General features: G+C 41.4%; 1 protein-coding gene across 3 annotated transcripts in view; it reads left to right on the top strand.

The window, feature by feature from the left end:
* Positions 1-17,184, top strand: part of DERA (deoxyribose-phosphate aldolase) — an 83,570-nt gene that overhangs the window by 24,729 nt on the left and 41,657 nt on the right. For all 3 annotated transcript variants that reach the window (XR_004317232.1, XM_032473298.1, XM_032473297.1), the window contains exons 2-5: positions 6,218-6,315; positions 7,471-7,618; positions 9,653-9,748; positions 11,611-11,745. Coding sequence is in view for 2 of the 3 variants with exons in the window: in XM_032473298.1 (XP_032329189.1) it covers positions 6,218-6,315; positions 7,471-7,618; positions 9,653-9,748; positions 11,611-11,745 (477 nt within the window). In the remaining variant the exon portion in view is untranslated. The remainder of the gene's footprint in view (positions 1-6,217; positions 6,316-7,470; positions 7,619-9,652; positions 9,749-11,610; positions 11,746-17,184) is intronic.

The raw sequence follows: 17,184 nt of genomic DNA, 5'->3' as shown, positions 1-17,184 counted from the left end.
ATCAGATAATATGTGTTCAGTGCTCACCTCTTTAACTGAATTCACAGTTGTGGTTACAGTAACGTCAGGTGTTCTGCCTTCAACAAAATAGACCTCAAAACTTTTTTTCTTTGATTTAATAAATCAGATTTTTAAAATGAGCCAATATTTGAGTTAACTTAACTGACTTTTCTCTTTGAAGAACCCATGACTGATACAAAGTGATAATTTCTAGTTGTTTGTAAAGTTCTTCTGGAGCCAACAAACTAAAAACTACTACTTTACTTCATATACATACACTTACATACACTAGGAATTTTGGATGTAAAAACAAGCACTGTTCAGAATACTTATTTTATCTAAGTGACAAGGCGTGCTTCAGAGTTCTATGTGACTATCTTCTGAGGCTGTGTTAAATTGCCATCTTCACAGGCTTCTCAACATAACTGCTAATTTCTGATGCAGATACGAATGCTGGCTAGCAGATTTGGGTTTTAGAGTCAGTGATATCTCTGTAGAGATATCTTGGCATGTGACAAATGTTGAAAAAAAGCATTTTGTGCAAATTATAGATCGTCAACTTTTCTGAGAAATGGAAATTCAGTATTTAATTTTACATTAAATGTACTTTTTTGAGCTCATTGCTGGTAGATTTTTATTTTTTGCAAAATAAGAAAGCCTAACCCCCAAGACATGGTTTTAGATTTATGGAATATAAAAATGATACAAACACTGCTTTCATTTGGCGGTCCTCCAGGAATCTAGAGACGCCCCACACATGTTCCATGGTCAGCTAACCTGCAGGTCCTCACACTTCTCAGGCCGTGCTGACTGCTGGCTGACATACTGCGTCTGGGTCTCTTGCAGGCTTGGGCTCAGGTCGGAGCACAACCAGCTGCTATGTTCACAGGCCCAAGAGCATGCATATTTCTCCTGCCACCACCCAAGACTGGAGGGAGTTAGCTGTCGCTAGCCACAAATACTGCTGCTACATCTCTGTTATCAGTGTATATCCTCCATGCTGGTAGTGTTAGTTTTATGTCTGGGAGGGTGGAGAAGAGACCAAGTTTTGGCTCCTACAAGTGAACCACCTATCCAAGCAAAATCTCTGTTCACTGCACTTGCCTCTCACACACTATTACCGGAGACCATGGTAGAAGCTGGAATCTGCCCAACCCATCCTGATTTGTTTTAAGTTTGTTTAAAAAAATAAATGACATATACAAGACAAATGCTAAGCCAGATGGGACAGGGGGTGTACACTGGGCATGTCTTGGCCGAACCAGGTGAGGTTACCATGGTGAGGACCAATATGCATTTATGTTTCTGTCTCTTCACATTAGAAAAAGCTCTGTGAGAGTAAGGATTTGTTTTTTCATTCACTACTAAATCTACATAGTCTTCAGCAGTGCTGGCATCATGGTGGTATCCCTTTTATGTTAGTTGAATGAATGAATAAATGTAGTTCATAGTCAGACTTGCATTTATAAGCTTTCCGGGAAGAAAGTCCTTTCTCTGTCTCATATATTAAGTTTAAGCTGTTGACTTTGGGATGGAGACCCCCACAGACTCTGTAAGTAGGCTTAGCGCCATTTGGCCTGGAAATTCTGGGGTCTTGTGCACCTTGAGCATGGACCACAGGGGGAATGTGATCTTAAAGGAAGTCTGTGCTCTTGGCCCCCCAGATTCCTTACCTGTGGGGAAGGGCACTGCTGTGGGTGGGCCAGAACAGACTCTCTAAAGTGTGGGCCCTTCCTGCCCAGGTATGATGTTGGTGTCATGGAGGATTCATGTAGTAGGTTCTGCCTGGTGGCCCATGGTGCTAGGGTTCTGGTGATCTTTTCTATGGGAGCAGTAACAGTGGCATTCTAATGTCATCATTTCTGGCTGGCACCGTGCAGTTGTGTTAGGCTGGCCTTGTGGAAGAGCTCTGTGGCCAAGGGTCAGTCGTGAAAGTTTCAGTGTGGTGAAATGCCCCAGGGCAGCATTGTGTTTGCTGACACCTGGGCTGCAGCAGTAGTAGCCGTCTTACTGGTCTACCTACTCTTAATCAAAATCTCCTAGTATGCACATTATAAAAAGTGAAAAGGAACAAGTGAAAGTAATTTTAATGATACTTTATTAACCCAACTCTGTGCCTCAGTGTCATTTTTTAAGCAAAGCTGACCTTTTCCAAGGTTGGGAGACTAAACACCATCAAGTTGATACATCACTAGTTTCAGTGTCTGTGGTAAAAAAAAATAAATTTTCTGTGATGCAGGGGGGCTTTATTGAGCAACTGTTTCTGTGCTAGACACTTGCAACTGGTTCCTGGGAAGTGACAAATCAGAACTGAAAATAAATAGCACAGAAATAATAGACTGAGCTGGTGCCTACAAGAGGAGGAGGTACTGAGAAAAAGACCCTGGGATGGAAGATGTGCTCCACAAGTATGTATCACGAAACACCTGTTTGGAGACAACACTGAGGCACAGATCTCGGTGGTATAATCAGATATAAAAACAGACAGGATGAAGAGAGGAAACAGGGGAAATGGAATCTATCTTGAACTTTTCCCAATTTGGGAAAGCCTCTAATGAAGTATCATGATTTTCCTCCATTAGGAACAAAGGTAAAATCAAAATAAAAAATAAACGTCTTCTAATCAAGTTGTTGTTGGGTGTTACACGTTTTCGGGATATTGTGAAGATGTACAGGGACATCTGTAAACACAAATGGAAGTGATGGAAAGGCTCCAGAGTGGATTTGCAGGGAAGATGATCTCTGTCTCTACTGAGACTTAAACAAGAAAAAAAAAATTTATCAATTGTGAGAAGAGTATTTGAGAACAGATTTGTAACTGACGGAAGGGCTTGAAAGCCACTAAAATGACATACGAGGAGGAACAGTGGGATTTTCTTCACGGGAGAGTTTTCAGAAAAGAGTATTATCACCTTCCAGTTACGGCTTCATGCCTGCTCTCCCCAAAGGCACTTGTACATAAGAGAATCTTCTATGGTCCTGATGAGATTGTGTGCCTTAGAATCACTTCTCCTGGAAGGGACACGCTAAAGGGTACTCGAATAAAATATTAAAAATTATGAAGGACATAACAAAGGCCAATCAGTCCTTTCTTTTCCCCAGACCCCATAATATGAGAACAAGGGTTATTTGATGAAATTAAAGAGTAGCAAATTAAGTGCTAATAAAATGAGATAGTCACTTATATAATTCATTACCATGGGAGGTCACAGAGGCAAATTCTGTGGCTGGATTAACTATGGGGCTGGATAATTTTATGACCACTAAGGATATTTTTAGCAGTGGAGGCTGATACTGTGAGAGAAGTAACCCTGTTACATTCTCCAGGAGATGATTTGTAGGGACCTCTGGCAGGTGGTGTCTGGGATGTGTGAGAGCCGACCTCGTGGGTTCTAACCTTTGGTGAGGAATTGTACTAAAAACTAGTTTTTAAGGGGAATGTCCTCTGGTATTCCATTCATGTTTCAGTCCCAACTTTTCTTGTAGAGATCCAAAAGTCCTTTAATCAGTAGCAATTGGAGTATAAAATTTTGTTAAACAGGATGGGGAGGTCCTGGAGATCTTTCGCACAGCAGTGTGACTGTAGTTAACAGTGCTCTGTTGTATACCTGAAATTTGCTCAGAGAGTAGATTTTAAATGTTTTCAGTACACACACACACACACACACACAAAACAAAATGAAAACAAAAAAGAAAATGGTAAATATATAAAATGGTAAATAATGTTAATTAGCTTGACTGTGGTGGTGATTTCACAGTGTACCCATTTATCAAAATATCATATACCTTAAATATATACAATTTTTATTTGTCAGTTACTCCTCAGTAAAGCTCAGGGAAAAAAAGCAAACACTAAAAAATTAAAAATAAAAAGAAGCAATTTAGAAGAACATTGCCCAGAAAGGGGTCATTTCTCGTCTCTGGGAACCATTCCAGTTTGTTTATTGAATGCCACCCATGTGTCAGGCGCTTTGCTTGAAGTTTTAAAAATCTGTTGGGAAGGTAAACATTGAGACAAATTAGTGCCATTCAGAATGCACTGAAGGTAGACTGGAAAGTAGCTTGAATAGCTCAACCCAGGTGGTTCAGAGAGGTGCACAGAGAAGGTGGCATTTGAACTGGCAAGATAAGGCAGGGTGTCCTCCGCAGAAGGAACAGCACGCATGGGTCCAGAGACAGAACATGATGAGGAGTGTCGATGAGCTCCCAAGGGTCAGGAAGACTGTGCCACAGGTGGAAGGGCAGAGGGAGGAGATGGCACGTGGTGGAGGAATGGAGCCAGATGCAGAAGGGTCCGGGGGTGGCCTGAGACCATCTCCTGCAGCGGTGCCTCCAGTGGTGGGGAGGGGTGGACTGGAGCGGTCAGGAAGGGCCATGTGACTGTTAAGGATGGCCCCTCAAAGCCGTGCCCTCTCATCACAGACTTCCCTCTTTGGGCCACTGTCAACAGTGGCTTGGTGGTGAGCCTCGTATTTCACACAGCTCCTTACTTCATCCATTCATCCATTTTTACTGTCTGCCTGAAACAACCTGTACCATGAACCCAATTACCATTGTTAGTAGTTAAAAAAAAAAAAAAGCCTCCTGGCCTTTGGGTAGAGAGGGGTTGCTATGGGTGCTAGATAAATTGGGGTGAGACTGGCGTGTCTGTCTGGTCTCCTCCCTTGGGCTCTACCTGGACCCACATCAGTCTTCAGGTGGGGAAGTAGGGGCCCATTTCATGTGCCTGACCTTAGACTCCCATTTTCTCTGTGAGATTGGCTCAGCAGACAAGCAGGGAAACATACAGTGTCTTTGAAGAGCAGATGGATTGAAATGTTAAAAATCTGTTTTGTTACAAGATTGTGACTAACAGAATAATTTAATTAGGAAGGAAAAAAAAAGCATGCAAACTTGGCTCCTTCTTCACTGATATTTAAATAAGAATATTATTATTAATTGCTCAGACTCTTAATTTGGAATTTCTACACTTGGTAAGAAGAATCAGATGGAAATGAGAGAGAGAGAATGGCTTTTGTAGAAACTGGTGTTCTTGGTGGTCTTATCCCTGAAGTGAATGCAGATACTTTGTTATTATTATGTGTGTGGTTACACAGTACAGCGAGCCTTTAGCAGTTTTCTCCATCACATAATCAAGAATTGTGTAGTGATGACATACTTCCTAATGAATCCTCTTTCCCACAGCAGCCTTAAGACTCTTCTGAGATGATTCATCAAGAACATGAGGTTGCTAGAGGGGCATAGACAGGAGTTTACTCATAGAAGGTAAATGGATGTGTGTCCAGTTTATGGTCAGGAAGCTCCTGTGTTATAGTGTCTGTGGGTGAAGTTGAAACACGTGTGCACCAGACACTTTGTTTGCTGTTAGACACTCCAAGGTGAGTAAGCTCATGACTCACCTTGTAGTAAGTACAAGAGACAATTTTACGACTCCTTGGTGGAATAAATCCAAGTTCTGCAGCAGAGGCGGATCCAAGTGTCAGTTCTGTCTGGGGAGCTGGCAGGTTTTTTTTGTTTTTTGTTTTTTGTTTTTTAACAAAAGCTAACCTTTAGGCTGAGTTTAAATTAGAGATTACAGTCAACCAGAAGGAAATGGAGGGTGGGATGCAGGAAGGAGAGAGCATTTGGAAACAGAAGCAACAGAGATGTCTCCCGGAATTCTTGAACGGCTTGTTTTTTCTTTTCCCTTTTCTCGCTTTGGTTACATCAATGCAGTAATTTCTAATATACTTTGAAAAGTTCTCCTTTGAGGAAAGAATGGGCTGCGTCATATCAGCATCTGGTAGATATTATCTTACCAGCAAAGGGGTAGTGATCAAGGAGTCCTTTAAGCCCCAACGTGAATTCACGGATGTATTTATTAACCCTTTGTTCTCCTGGACCGGACACTCACAGATGCACCTCTGCGGTCAGAAGTGAGGCACGTGGCATGTGGAGCACAACATTCTCCTCCGTTGTTAGACATCCCTGTGCGATGAATCAGTACAAGTTCCTCTAGTCCCGGATGTGCTTGGTTTTAACATGAAGCGGGCCTTTTCATGGCTGGGCTTCCTTCAATGAGGTTATTTATTTGTAGTTGAGCGGAAAAGAAGTAATAAGCCTTAAAAGAGATTTGATACCAAGGGATAAATCTGTCCTTTCAAGGACCATGTAAAAAGCCAGTGAATACGTTTAATAAAGCTTTCGAGTTTTACAGTGCTCTTCTTTTCGCCTCTAGACCTGAGCTGGATCTCCAAAATACAAGTGAATCAGCCGGCAGTTCTGAGACGTGCGGAACAAATCCAGGCCCGCAGACCCGTGAAGAAGGAGTGGCAAGTAAGAGCTCTTCCAGAGAATCTCTCCCCGCAGTTCACGGCCCTGGTCTCTTCCCTCAAGGCCGCAAGATGAAATTTCGCTCGAGATGCATCTAAACTTAAAAGATTGCGGCTGCCTATGAATTATTTTAATAATTCATATATGATGGTGGTGGGTTGGAGAGAGATAATGCATTAATCCAAACAAGTTAAAAATCTTATCACTCTTGAGTGGCAAAGCCGCAAATGAATTTGAGGCATCTTTATTCATGAGTGAATCAAATAGCATATTTTCTCAACATATTTATTCAGTTTCTTAGACATACCTTTGGTTGGCTTCTGTTTTATATTAAAACCATAAGCTATCAACCTGGTATGTCCACTGTTGAGGCCCTTAGGTGTAAGAGTGGACCTTCTTTGACCATCATGTTTACCATGCTATTAATTTCCCTAAATGATTTTTCAAAATTTGAAAAATGGTGTTTCGTGGAGGACTTGTGGTCAGCAGTGTTCTTCAGTGTATACCAACCAAAGATGTGCTGTGCATCTCGGGACTAAAAGGAATTCAGAGTTCATTTCACAAGTGAGGCAAGATCTTGTGATTGAGTCCTTTAGGGTGACAGGTCACATTTTGCTCATCCTTGGAAATAACGTGAATGAAAAGATAAAAGGACTTCATCAGAATGAGTTGTGAAATATGAATATTGTTTTAAAATTGGAATTGGATTAAATTGGGAGGGGGAAGCAAGGTAGAGACTCTTTTTATGGTGTCTCATTGCACATCACAGGGCTGGGGGTCAGATGTAAGGTGGAAACTCTTGCCCCTGAGTGTTTTCCTATCAGGGGAGCCATCGAAGACCCCTTCTGGATGAGATGGAAAAGTCACACGTGGGGAGCCTTGATCTGTTAGGGATTTCAATTTGGGTTACTCATGGGAGAACAAAACTCCCATATTTCATTTTAAGGCTACTCTCCTCCCTTTTATTTTATTCTATGTCATGTGCATCTTGTTGGTCACTCTTGAGCAATGTTTATAGCATGTGTCAGGGTGATGTGCCTTAGAATTGCCTAGACATGAGAATTGAGCACCCATGTGTGCCTGATGGTTCTCTGCTATAACTAACTAAGCTGGAGATTAATTTTTTTAAAACCTTGTTTTGACTTTTCTTCAAACCAGGCTGCTTGGCTCCTGAAGGCTGTTACCTTTATAGATCTTACGACACTTTCAGGCGATGACACACCTTCCAACGTTCAAAGGCTCTGTTACAAAGCCAAGTATCCCATCCGAGAAGACCTCTTGAAAGCTTTAAATGTGCACGATAAAGGTAACGTTGTGTGTGGTCTGCCCGGTGTTCACCTTCTTACAATCACAGTTGTTGAAACTAAGAGGACTTAAGAGTCATCTGCTAAATCATTGGTAGCAATAAAATCCATGGTAGAATCGTGTACACAGAGACATAATTGAGATTCTTCTATGGAAAACAGCGAGAGAGAGAATCTGAGTCTCATTTGTAGGTCAGTTCTTTCCCAACATGGATTAAAGTTGCAAGTGTAGAGTTTCTTTATTTTCCTTTCCAGTTCTTCAGTTTTGGGTATTTTTTATCTAGTGACTGTCAAATCCTGGTTCTGATTCCCTAGCCACATGTGAAAAAGCCAGGCTCATTACTTAATAATCACATCTCATACATAAAGTATTTTCTGTGAGTAAATGCCATGCTTTTGAGGATAAAATACAAATGGGAAATATTACACACTCGTATATTGGGTTAGATCTTTTGAAAAAAGAAGAGTTATATTCATTCTCTTAGTACGCATGAAAGAAAGGACTTTCTAAAGTTGCCATAAGTTTAGAACTTCAGCATTGTCGAAATGAAGACCTTTGAGAGTCAGTACCCTTGTTTCTAGATGAGAAAACTGAGACCCAGAAGGTGAAATGGTGTTTCCAAGACCATGTGCCTTGTTACTCAATGGGCAGTTTTAGGAGCCAGATCTTGCTGTGAAGGGATGCCTTGTGATTCCTGGGCGCCTGTACTCATGAGGGCAGCTAGAGATGCTGCATTGGCACAGTGTAGGTGTTTTATCCCAAATAATTTGTGGTTCACTTGTAGACCTAAACAGCCCTACAGCTTTTGAAAAGTGTTTATGATGTTTCTTTTGTGTTGACAGTAGAACACCTCCTATTTATAGCCCTTAAAAGCAGCAGCTTTGTACAAGTCCTAGGCTATTGTTGTGTAGTGACTGTTTGCTTTTTTAACTTAATTTTTAAAATTTCAGAGCTTATTCCTCAAGATGAGGGCTCCAGATCCAGATTTTGTTACTTTTTTGCCAAAGAGGGACTAGGACTAGTTAGATGCGATTTTGCTTACGCAGGCATACCTTGTCTTACTGCACTTTGCAGATATTGTGTGTTTTTTTAACAAATTGAAGGTTAGTGGCAACCCTGTGTCAAGAAAGTCTGTCAGCACCACATTTCCCACAGCATTTGCTCCCTTTGTGTCTCTCGTCACACGTTTAGAATTCTCTCAATGTTTCAAACCCTTCACCAGCAAAAAGATTATGATTTGCTAAAGACTCAGATGATGGTTAGCATTTTTTTTTTTAGCAGTAAGGTATTTTTTCACTTAAGGTATGAACATTACTTTTTACAGAGGGGAGGTAATTACGTTTATTCATTTACTTTTATTTTTAGAGGAGGTACTGGGGATTGAACCCAGGACCTCATGAGTGCTAAGCATGTGCTCTACCACTTGAGCTATACCCTCCCCCTTTGAACATTACTTTTTAGGTACAATGCTATTCCACAATAGACCACAGTATAATGTAAACAGAACTTTTATATGCACTAGGAGACCAGAAAATTCCTGTGACTCGCTTTATTGCAATATGTGCTTTATTGCAACGGTCTGGAACTGAACCTGCAGTGTCTCCAAGGTCTGCCTACTGTGTTACCCTGCAAGGTTCACTTACATTTTTCTTTATCTAATGTCCTGTTTGAATGCCATAAAACCCTGTATTTTATTATCTACATGAAATAAAATGTTTTCATTGAGTCAAGACTACCAAGCTTACCCTTTAGGAATTTTTAAAAATGATACTATGAGAACCTCCAAGAACGATATGTCAGGAATGTTTTATTCTATAACTGTAACGATGAGAAAATAGAAAAATGATCCATGTTGTCAAGCACTGGAAGGGATTACGGGAAGTAAAAACCTTTTAATTTGTTGCAGCGTGATAAGGGAATTACTTTCTCTCTCATTTTGATTTCTGCCAATGTTGAAGTATAAATAATAATTAAAAGCATATTGTGTGACTTGAACTTCACATGAAGTGGGCTGTTACGATTTCTTTCTTGACAGGCATCACTACGGCTGCTGTTTGTGTCTACCCGGCTCGAGTGTGTGATGCAGTAAAGGCACTGAAGGCTGCAGGGTGTGATATCCCAGTGGCATCCGGTAAAATCTGTGGCTTTTGTTTTTGGTTTTTTTCTCCAACATGTCTCCAGTTCTTTACTCAGACACCTTGGAGCATGATCTATGTAGTTTTATGCTATGATTTTAATTAGTTTCATGTATTTGGTTGTATTTATCCATTCTCTTAGTATTTGTTAATTGCCTGTTGAGTAGCAGTCATTATATTAATTCCTAAGAACATGGAACTGTGTTTCTGTCCTTAAAAGGAAACTTAGTTGTTTAGGAGGAACAGTCAAGTTGAAAAAAATTATTACTCAGGATGTGTAGTGTTGTTTATATGTAAAATACAATAATAAAGGTATGCAGAAGGTACAGTTGTAACTCTGAGCAGGAAGTGATTTATTTTGCAGAGGCTGGTGATGCTCAGGAGTAAGGGAAATGCTTCATGGAGGGTATAATAACTGCACTGAGTCTTAAGGAGAAGGAGGAGAAGATAGGGAATGGCATTTTAGACAGAGGGAGTAGCATGTGCGAAGGCACAGAAGCATGGTCAGGGAACTGAAATTGGTTTGCAATTGTTGGATCCTGAGGTAGGACAAAGGGAGAGCCCTGGGAGTTGAAGCTGGAGAAGCAGATTGGGGCCAGGTGACATGGGGAAACCATGCCAGGCTGTGGCATTGGGCTTATTTTGGTGGCGGAAAGATGCTAAAGCATGTTACACAGAGGCACACCATGATCAGCTTCATGACATAGTAAGTTAGGGGATGGTAGTGGACTAATTAAAGAGAGGGGAAATGGAGTTAGACTTAACCACAGTCCACGTGGGAGTTGATGAGAGCCACTCAAAGGCCTGGAAAATAAAGAAGAGAGGGTATGTTCAAGAGTTATTGACTTAAGTCAGACTCAGTAGGAGGACGAGGCATGAGGGAGGGGAGAGTCTTACTAAAAGCTTCCCCTGTATGTGTATGTGTGTGTGGATGGTTCGATAGATAGATAGACATGAAATTAGATTCTGCTTTTAAAAGATATCAGAGAAGTATGCTGGTGCGTCAAAGCAGGAATCTAAGAAGATGATTAAATTATTTTATTGGGATACATCAAAAGAAACAAAGTATACAGTATTTATATACAACCAATTTGTGAGATTCCCAAAGTATTCCCAAAGGCAGCTGCCCTTTATCGACCTTAAGTTTTTATTAGCCTCAGTCAGTACAGCTTTTCCTTTATACAACAGAGAAACACTCTTTTCTCTAAGGTAGCAGACCCAAGGAATTTAATAACATCAAGGAAACACAAAAGGTGATCTTTAGACACAGAAATGGAATTAATGATAAGCATGTTAAAAATGATAATACTTTTTCAAAAGTGGTGTTGTGTTTTCTTTTGCCTTTTGTTTATACTTGGCGCTGCTCCTCCCAATTCACTTTTTAAGATAGGCAGTGGGAGGAACCTACGTGACAGTTTGGTTACATCAGCTGTAAATGTGAATGAGTAAATCATGACCGTGAAAGCCAACTTGGTCAAGAATAGGGTCCAGAATTAACTTGTGTCCATCAAGGTGAGAGTCAGCTACTGTGACTGTCACTTCAATGACGTACCTTCTTAATTGCTTTTGCTTAAAGCACCCTCGGGGGCATCTCTGCAGCAACTTAATTTTAGGTCTTCCAGGGGATGTAATACTAACATTTATCCTAACGCCAGTACTAAATAAGATCGCATTCTGTTTCTTCACACTTCACTTTGCATGATGCGCGTGAAGTTCTAGGGTGTCATTCATGCTTTGGTCTAAATGCTGATTTTTTTGGGTCTGAAAGTCTCTGTTGAGATACTGACCAATTGAAATTTGTCTTCCTACCTTCGTCGTCTCCTCCTTCCCTTTCTTTTCCTTTCTCTCTCTCTACCAGTGGCCACTGGCTTTCCAGCTGGACAGACTCACTTAAAAACACGATTAGAAGAGATCAGATTGGCTGTGGAAGATGGAGCCTCGGAAATCGACGTGGTAATTAATAGGACCTTGGTGCTGACAGGCCAGTGGGAAGGTAAGTGCATGTCCTGACCCAAGAGGGAGACTTACTTCTTCCCTGGTCAGTCAAGTGGCGAGGATCTGACAAATGGGCAGCATGTTTGCGAAGTCACTGTTGTAGATTACAGGTCACTAGATCAGAGGGTGAACCGAGGAGAAAACATGGCTAAGGTTGCTTATCCTTGTCCCCTCGTAAATCCAGGCAGTTATCTATCTGCAGGAACTTTTTAGGTCCCTTTGAGTATTTAGGTGATAAGTTATTTCCATGCACTGGATTATTGACTTTTTCCTGTTCTCTGCTGTTTTGTTACTCAGTATAGAGATCACTCCAAGCAAGTCTTTGATGCAGAGTTTATTTTAATACAAAGGAGGAAGCTTCCCTTTTTATGTTAGTCTTTGTGGATTTTGAAGATGTGAGATTATTAGTCTGTTAAGTCTGTTTTTTACTCCTGCTATTCTTGTACGGGGCTCCTCTGGATATTTTGACATATTCACCTTCGAGATTGATGATTTACTATTGTATCGATTACAATATGACGTTGCCCATTCCAGTAACAAGCTGTTCTTTTTATAATTAGATATTAAAGAAATAGATTATACCTCTGTCTTATATATATTTTGAGTACTTAAGAGATTGTTGTTAGCTAAAATAAATATAATTCTATATTTCCAATAAATCATCATAACAAATAGTTTAAACATTTTTAACAAAATCGTAGAATAAAGCCAGAGTTAATATGTTGTTTCTTTAGATATGTGAATATCAAATAAACGGCATATTTTATTCTCATTGTAAAGTTACACCTTCTCACTGTTAAATACAAATATTCTAACCAGTAATGAAGTGGCTTTTCTGCATTATCTCACCCCCTGCCTATAACCCTTGATAACACCGCAGTGTGCAACTTTCCAGAATTTTTTCTCTTCATATGAACACATGCAATTCCCATCTTTTTTTAAAGTTTAAAATCAAAATTAAAAAGAAAATTTTAAGTAGGATTATATTTAATGTATTTTTTCTTAGCCTACTTATTGGACTTGCCAGTATCCCATAAATACTGTTCTGTGACTCTCCCCGTAAGTTCATCTGTCTCATCTTCTGTAAAGTCTAGTTCCAGTGTTTATTTATGAAGACTTGCTTTTGGATATAGAGCAGCAAAGGTTCAGTCAGTGGCTTAAATGCTTAAGGATTCACTCTTTCACATGAAGTCTGGAAGCAGGTATTTCAGGGGACGGTAGCAGCCCCACCAAGTTCCTGAAGACCTTGGCTACTTTTATCTTCCACTTCCAAGGCGTGTGGTTTCTGTTCTCGTGCTCAAGGGCACTACAGTGGAGGCTTTTGAAGCTCCAGCCTTTATACTCATCTCCCAGACAGCAGGGAAGACGGGTTGTCACTGTCCCCACATCGCACACACCATCTTTGCTTACACCTCACTGACCCGAAGGTCGTTCCATGGCCATGCTTGGCTGCAAGCGAAGCTGCGGAATGTGGTCATTCAGCTTGGAATATTAGCTGTATTCCCTTCGTTCTTAACATGGTAGATGGTGCACATTTCTGTGCCTTGATGGAAAGGAGTGAGGGAAATACCAGCAGGGAAGGACGGGGTGCCACAGACTAAGCAGGATGTGATTATAAAAAGCTTAACAGCAGGTGTTGGGGCAAAACAACAACAAAAGTGTGTAAATAAAAAGATCTGGGAGGTCAGCAGGCACAGGAGTCTGGACTGTGAGCTACGGGGCAAGTCATCTCCAAGACTTCAGCGCCCCTGAGAGCATCACTATGTTCCAGGGTCACACAGTCAGTGTTACCACGGGTCTGGGACCTGGGAAGAAATGCCCGGCCATTCCCATTGCCTTACACTTCCATCCATACTCATCCACAGTGTTTAATCCTCGCCAGGTTTAAATTCTTGACAGTTCACAAGTACCTTTTTTGTGCTTTTGATTTTTGTTCCTTTTCTTATATTATGGTTTATGTGTGCTTTGGGCAGTTGGAATCCTTCTTAAATAATGTATTTTGAGTAGATGTCCCTTATCCTTAAATAACAATTCTGCTTGTCTGCTTCTGTTTATATAAAACTGAAAAACAGATTTTAGTTAAAATTTAAGGCTAGAGTAAGAAAAAAATGAGTAAGCATAACAATTTGAAACAAACCTAGAAGTAAACTCTGTGTCATTCAGTGGGATAAAAAACTGTATGCCCTTTATCTTTTGTTAAGTAGTTACAGACACAGAAGTATAGTTTATATTATAACTTGCGCTCTTGTCTGTAGAATACTGCTAATTGGAAAATAAAATACAATAGGAGATGAGATTTGAGGTAACTGCCTACCCCTTAATGAACTAGGGATGGTTGTTTTTAAGAACTGATAATTTCCTAGTAACAGACATTCATGCAAAATATAATAACCCATCTTGTCCTAGACCATGCTTTTCTATTAACTGCTTTTGTGGTGTTAATAACCTCTTGACCCAAAACAAATTGAAAAGGAACATGTAATACTAGAAATTTAATTCTAACTACAAACCCACAATGTCTTAGGCCTTTTTTCACTGTAGTATTTTGTCTTAATTTCAGTTCTCAATTTGATTACCTATTGTATTTTTCAGTGTCATGTTTTCATATTAGCTCTTTACTAAAATATGAGCCTGACACTGATTTCTTGGAATTTGCTAATGGAAGTGTCTGTCAGGCTGTTCCACACTCAAAGTCAGGTCCCTCTCCTCTGTGCACTGACTCATGTAGGATGCTGGTTAAAACACAAGAGATAGAATCCCATTCTTCAGTCCTGGCCATTCAGAGTGTTACCCTAACCACTTCTCAGGGTCACAGGGGTCCACAGTTTAGGGTGTGAACTCAAAGCGGACTTTGTATTCCTCTTCTTGGATCCTCCTTTGAAGTCTGTATTCTCCTCACACTTCTAACTTTCCCCCCACCTGGAGCCTCCTTCACTTTTGGCAGACGAGCTACCTGCCACTTCTCAGGAAATGTGGTGCTTCCTCGAGGTCCTTACATCAGCTCTGCTTCCCTTGCTTCCTCCTCTTCTCCTTCCTCCTGAGTCCAGGCCCTCGGCTGTGCTGTGACTCCCACCTCCTCCCACAGCTTCACGGCCTTATTAGTCCTTTTACAGGCTGTTCTTTTCTCCTGACGCTTCCTCCTCTCATCCCATCAGCATCTAAACATACAGCCAGATGTTCTTATCCCTTAAGAAAAGCCCACTGTCAGCGTCCCTCCTTGTCCCCAGTTGAGTCTCCCTCTCCATTCTCCCTCTTACGGCTAAAAATCTTAAAAGAGTCATGTTTACTTGTCTCTCTTGGACCTCATCTGTCCTCTTGTTTTGCTGTGTCTCGGGGGAAGCTCTTCAGCTGTTTGGCTTCGTGGTGCAGCAGCGGGTGACACAGTGGACCATTTCATCTTTTGGAAACACTCCTTCGTCACGGCTTTGGTGACCTAACTTTCTTCAGGTTTTCCTTCACCTTTCGGATGACTTACGAGTCTTGTTGTCAAGCCCTTCTGTCTCCTCTGTCATCACTGAGGTGTCGGTGGTCCTCAGGTTCCGTCCCAGCAAACTCTCTTCAGTCTCTGCACACTCTTCCTTGGAAACCTCGTATCCTCACCGATTTCAGCAGTTCCCTGTGTTGAGGACCAAACTGCCTGAGCGCAGACCAGCATCTGTCTGACTCTGGAACTCATGTTCCATTTCCCCACTAAACTGATTCCCCACAAAACGATGCTCTTTATCCGCCAGTTTCACAGGAATAGACATTCAAAATCAGTGAATCTTGATCAAATCAGAACATCTCTCCATTTTAGAAAGAAATCCATTAAGAAATGTTTATGTTTCCCTGACTTTATTTATGCTCTCTATTAAATGCAGTTTGTTTTTCTCTAGATCATTCACTCTATTGAACTTCACAGATAAATGCGGTTTTTACAGACTGAAGGTCTGGGGCAACTCCATGTCGAGCAAGTCCGTAAGTGCCGTTTTACCAACAGCACTGGCTCACTTTGTGTCTCTGCGTCACATTTTGGTAATTCTCAAAACATTTCAAACTTTTTCATTATTCTTCTCTTTGTCATGGGGATCTGTGGTCAGTGATCTTTGATGTTACTGTTACAGAAAGATTAGAGCTTGCAGAAGGCTCAGATGATGGTTAACATTTTTTAAGAATAAAGTATCTTTTGTTTTGTCTTTTGTTTTGGGGGATAATGAGGTTTCTTTATTTATCTTTTTTTTTTTAATGGAGGTACTGGGGATTGAAACCAGAACCTCATGCCTGCTACACATGCGCTCTACCACTGAGCTCTACCCTCCCCCTCCAGCAATAAAATATCTGTTAGTTAAGGAATGTACATTGTGTTTTTAGACACAGTGCTGTTGCACACTTAATAGATTACAGTACAGTGTATACAAAACTCTTGTATGCACTGGGAAACCAAACAATTCATGTGACTCGCTTTCTTCCGAACGCGATACTCGGTGTGTCGTGGTGGTCTGGAACTGAACCTGCAGTGTGTCGGAGGTACACCTGTGGATTATCCTGGAAACACTGATGCCCTCAGGGGCCATTGACGTCTCTGGGATGACTTGCCCCATAGCTAATGGTCCGGACTGCTGTGCTTTAGTTTTAGACTCCGTGTTTCTTTCTATTGAAACCTTTGTGTTACTGTTGTTGTGCCTGGTCCTTTGCCCTTGGGCTTTTACCGTCAGCTCATTTACACTGTCCTTCCGGCCAGTTCTCCCCTCACTCCCTCCGTCTGGGCACAGAAATGTGCACCATCTAACTCATCGCGCGGGACAGTGGTTTTAACTGGACAGGGTGTGGAAAGTATTGCTGGGTCTCAGAACTACCTGACAGACGTTTTCAGATGACCTGCCCCAGGCCCTTTCCTCACAGAATCTAGCCCATTTCCCCGAGTATGTGTGTTACCAGAATTGGGGGTGAGAGGTAAGGGAGACGTAGACTTCTACACCGAAAATCACTCCTGGGAACTTCGATTCCATCCCTCCACCCTGCCATCCCATAATACCCATGGAGGAGCACTAACCTGGAGCATCTTTTTTTAAACATGCTTCTTGTTCTTGGCTCTACATAGTTGAGGTGCTGCATAATTGAAGCAGTGTTGAATTTACGTATTGGTTAATTAGTACAAATCGTATTTCCGCTATGTTTCTATTTATTTAGCCTGGCTCTGTAGTTAGCTGTAAGCAGGAGGCTTGAGGGGTAGTAGCACTGGGTGAGGTTGGCCGGAAGGACATCCACTTCCATGCTCTTGGGAGGACGGTTCTCCTCTCCCTGGGAAAACTGTGCTTTGGGGTGAAGCTAGCCGTTCTGCTATGCTAGACTGGCCAGCCGGACAGGCCTACTGTCATTCAAGAACCAGTGAGAAGGAAAATTCTGTGGAATAAGAAGGGGGATAAGTGCCAGGAGACCTGAAATAGTTGAGAGCAGG

The sequence above is a fragment of the Camelus ferus genome, chromosome 34 (assembly GCF_009834535.1).
Source record: "Camelus ferus isolate YT-003-E chromosome 34, BCGSAC_Cfer_1.0, whole genome shotgun sequence".
NCBI classification, from domain to species: domain Eukaryota; kingdom Metazoa; phylum Chordata; class Mammalia; order Artiodactyla; family Camelidae; genus Camelus; species Camelus ferus.
This window is presented reverse-complemented; position numbering and strand designations above follow the sequence as displayed.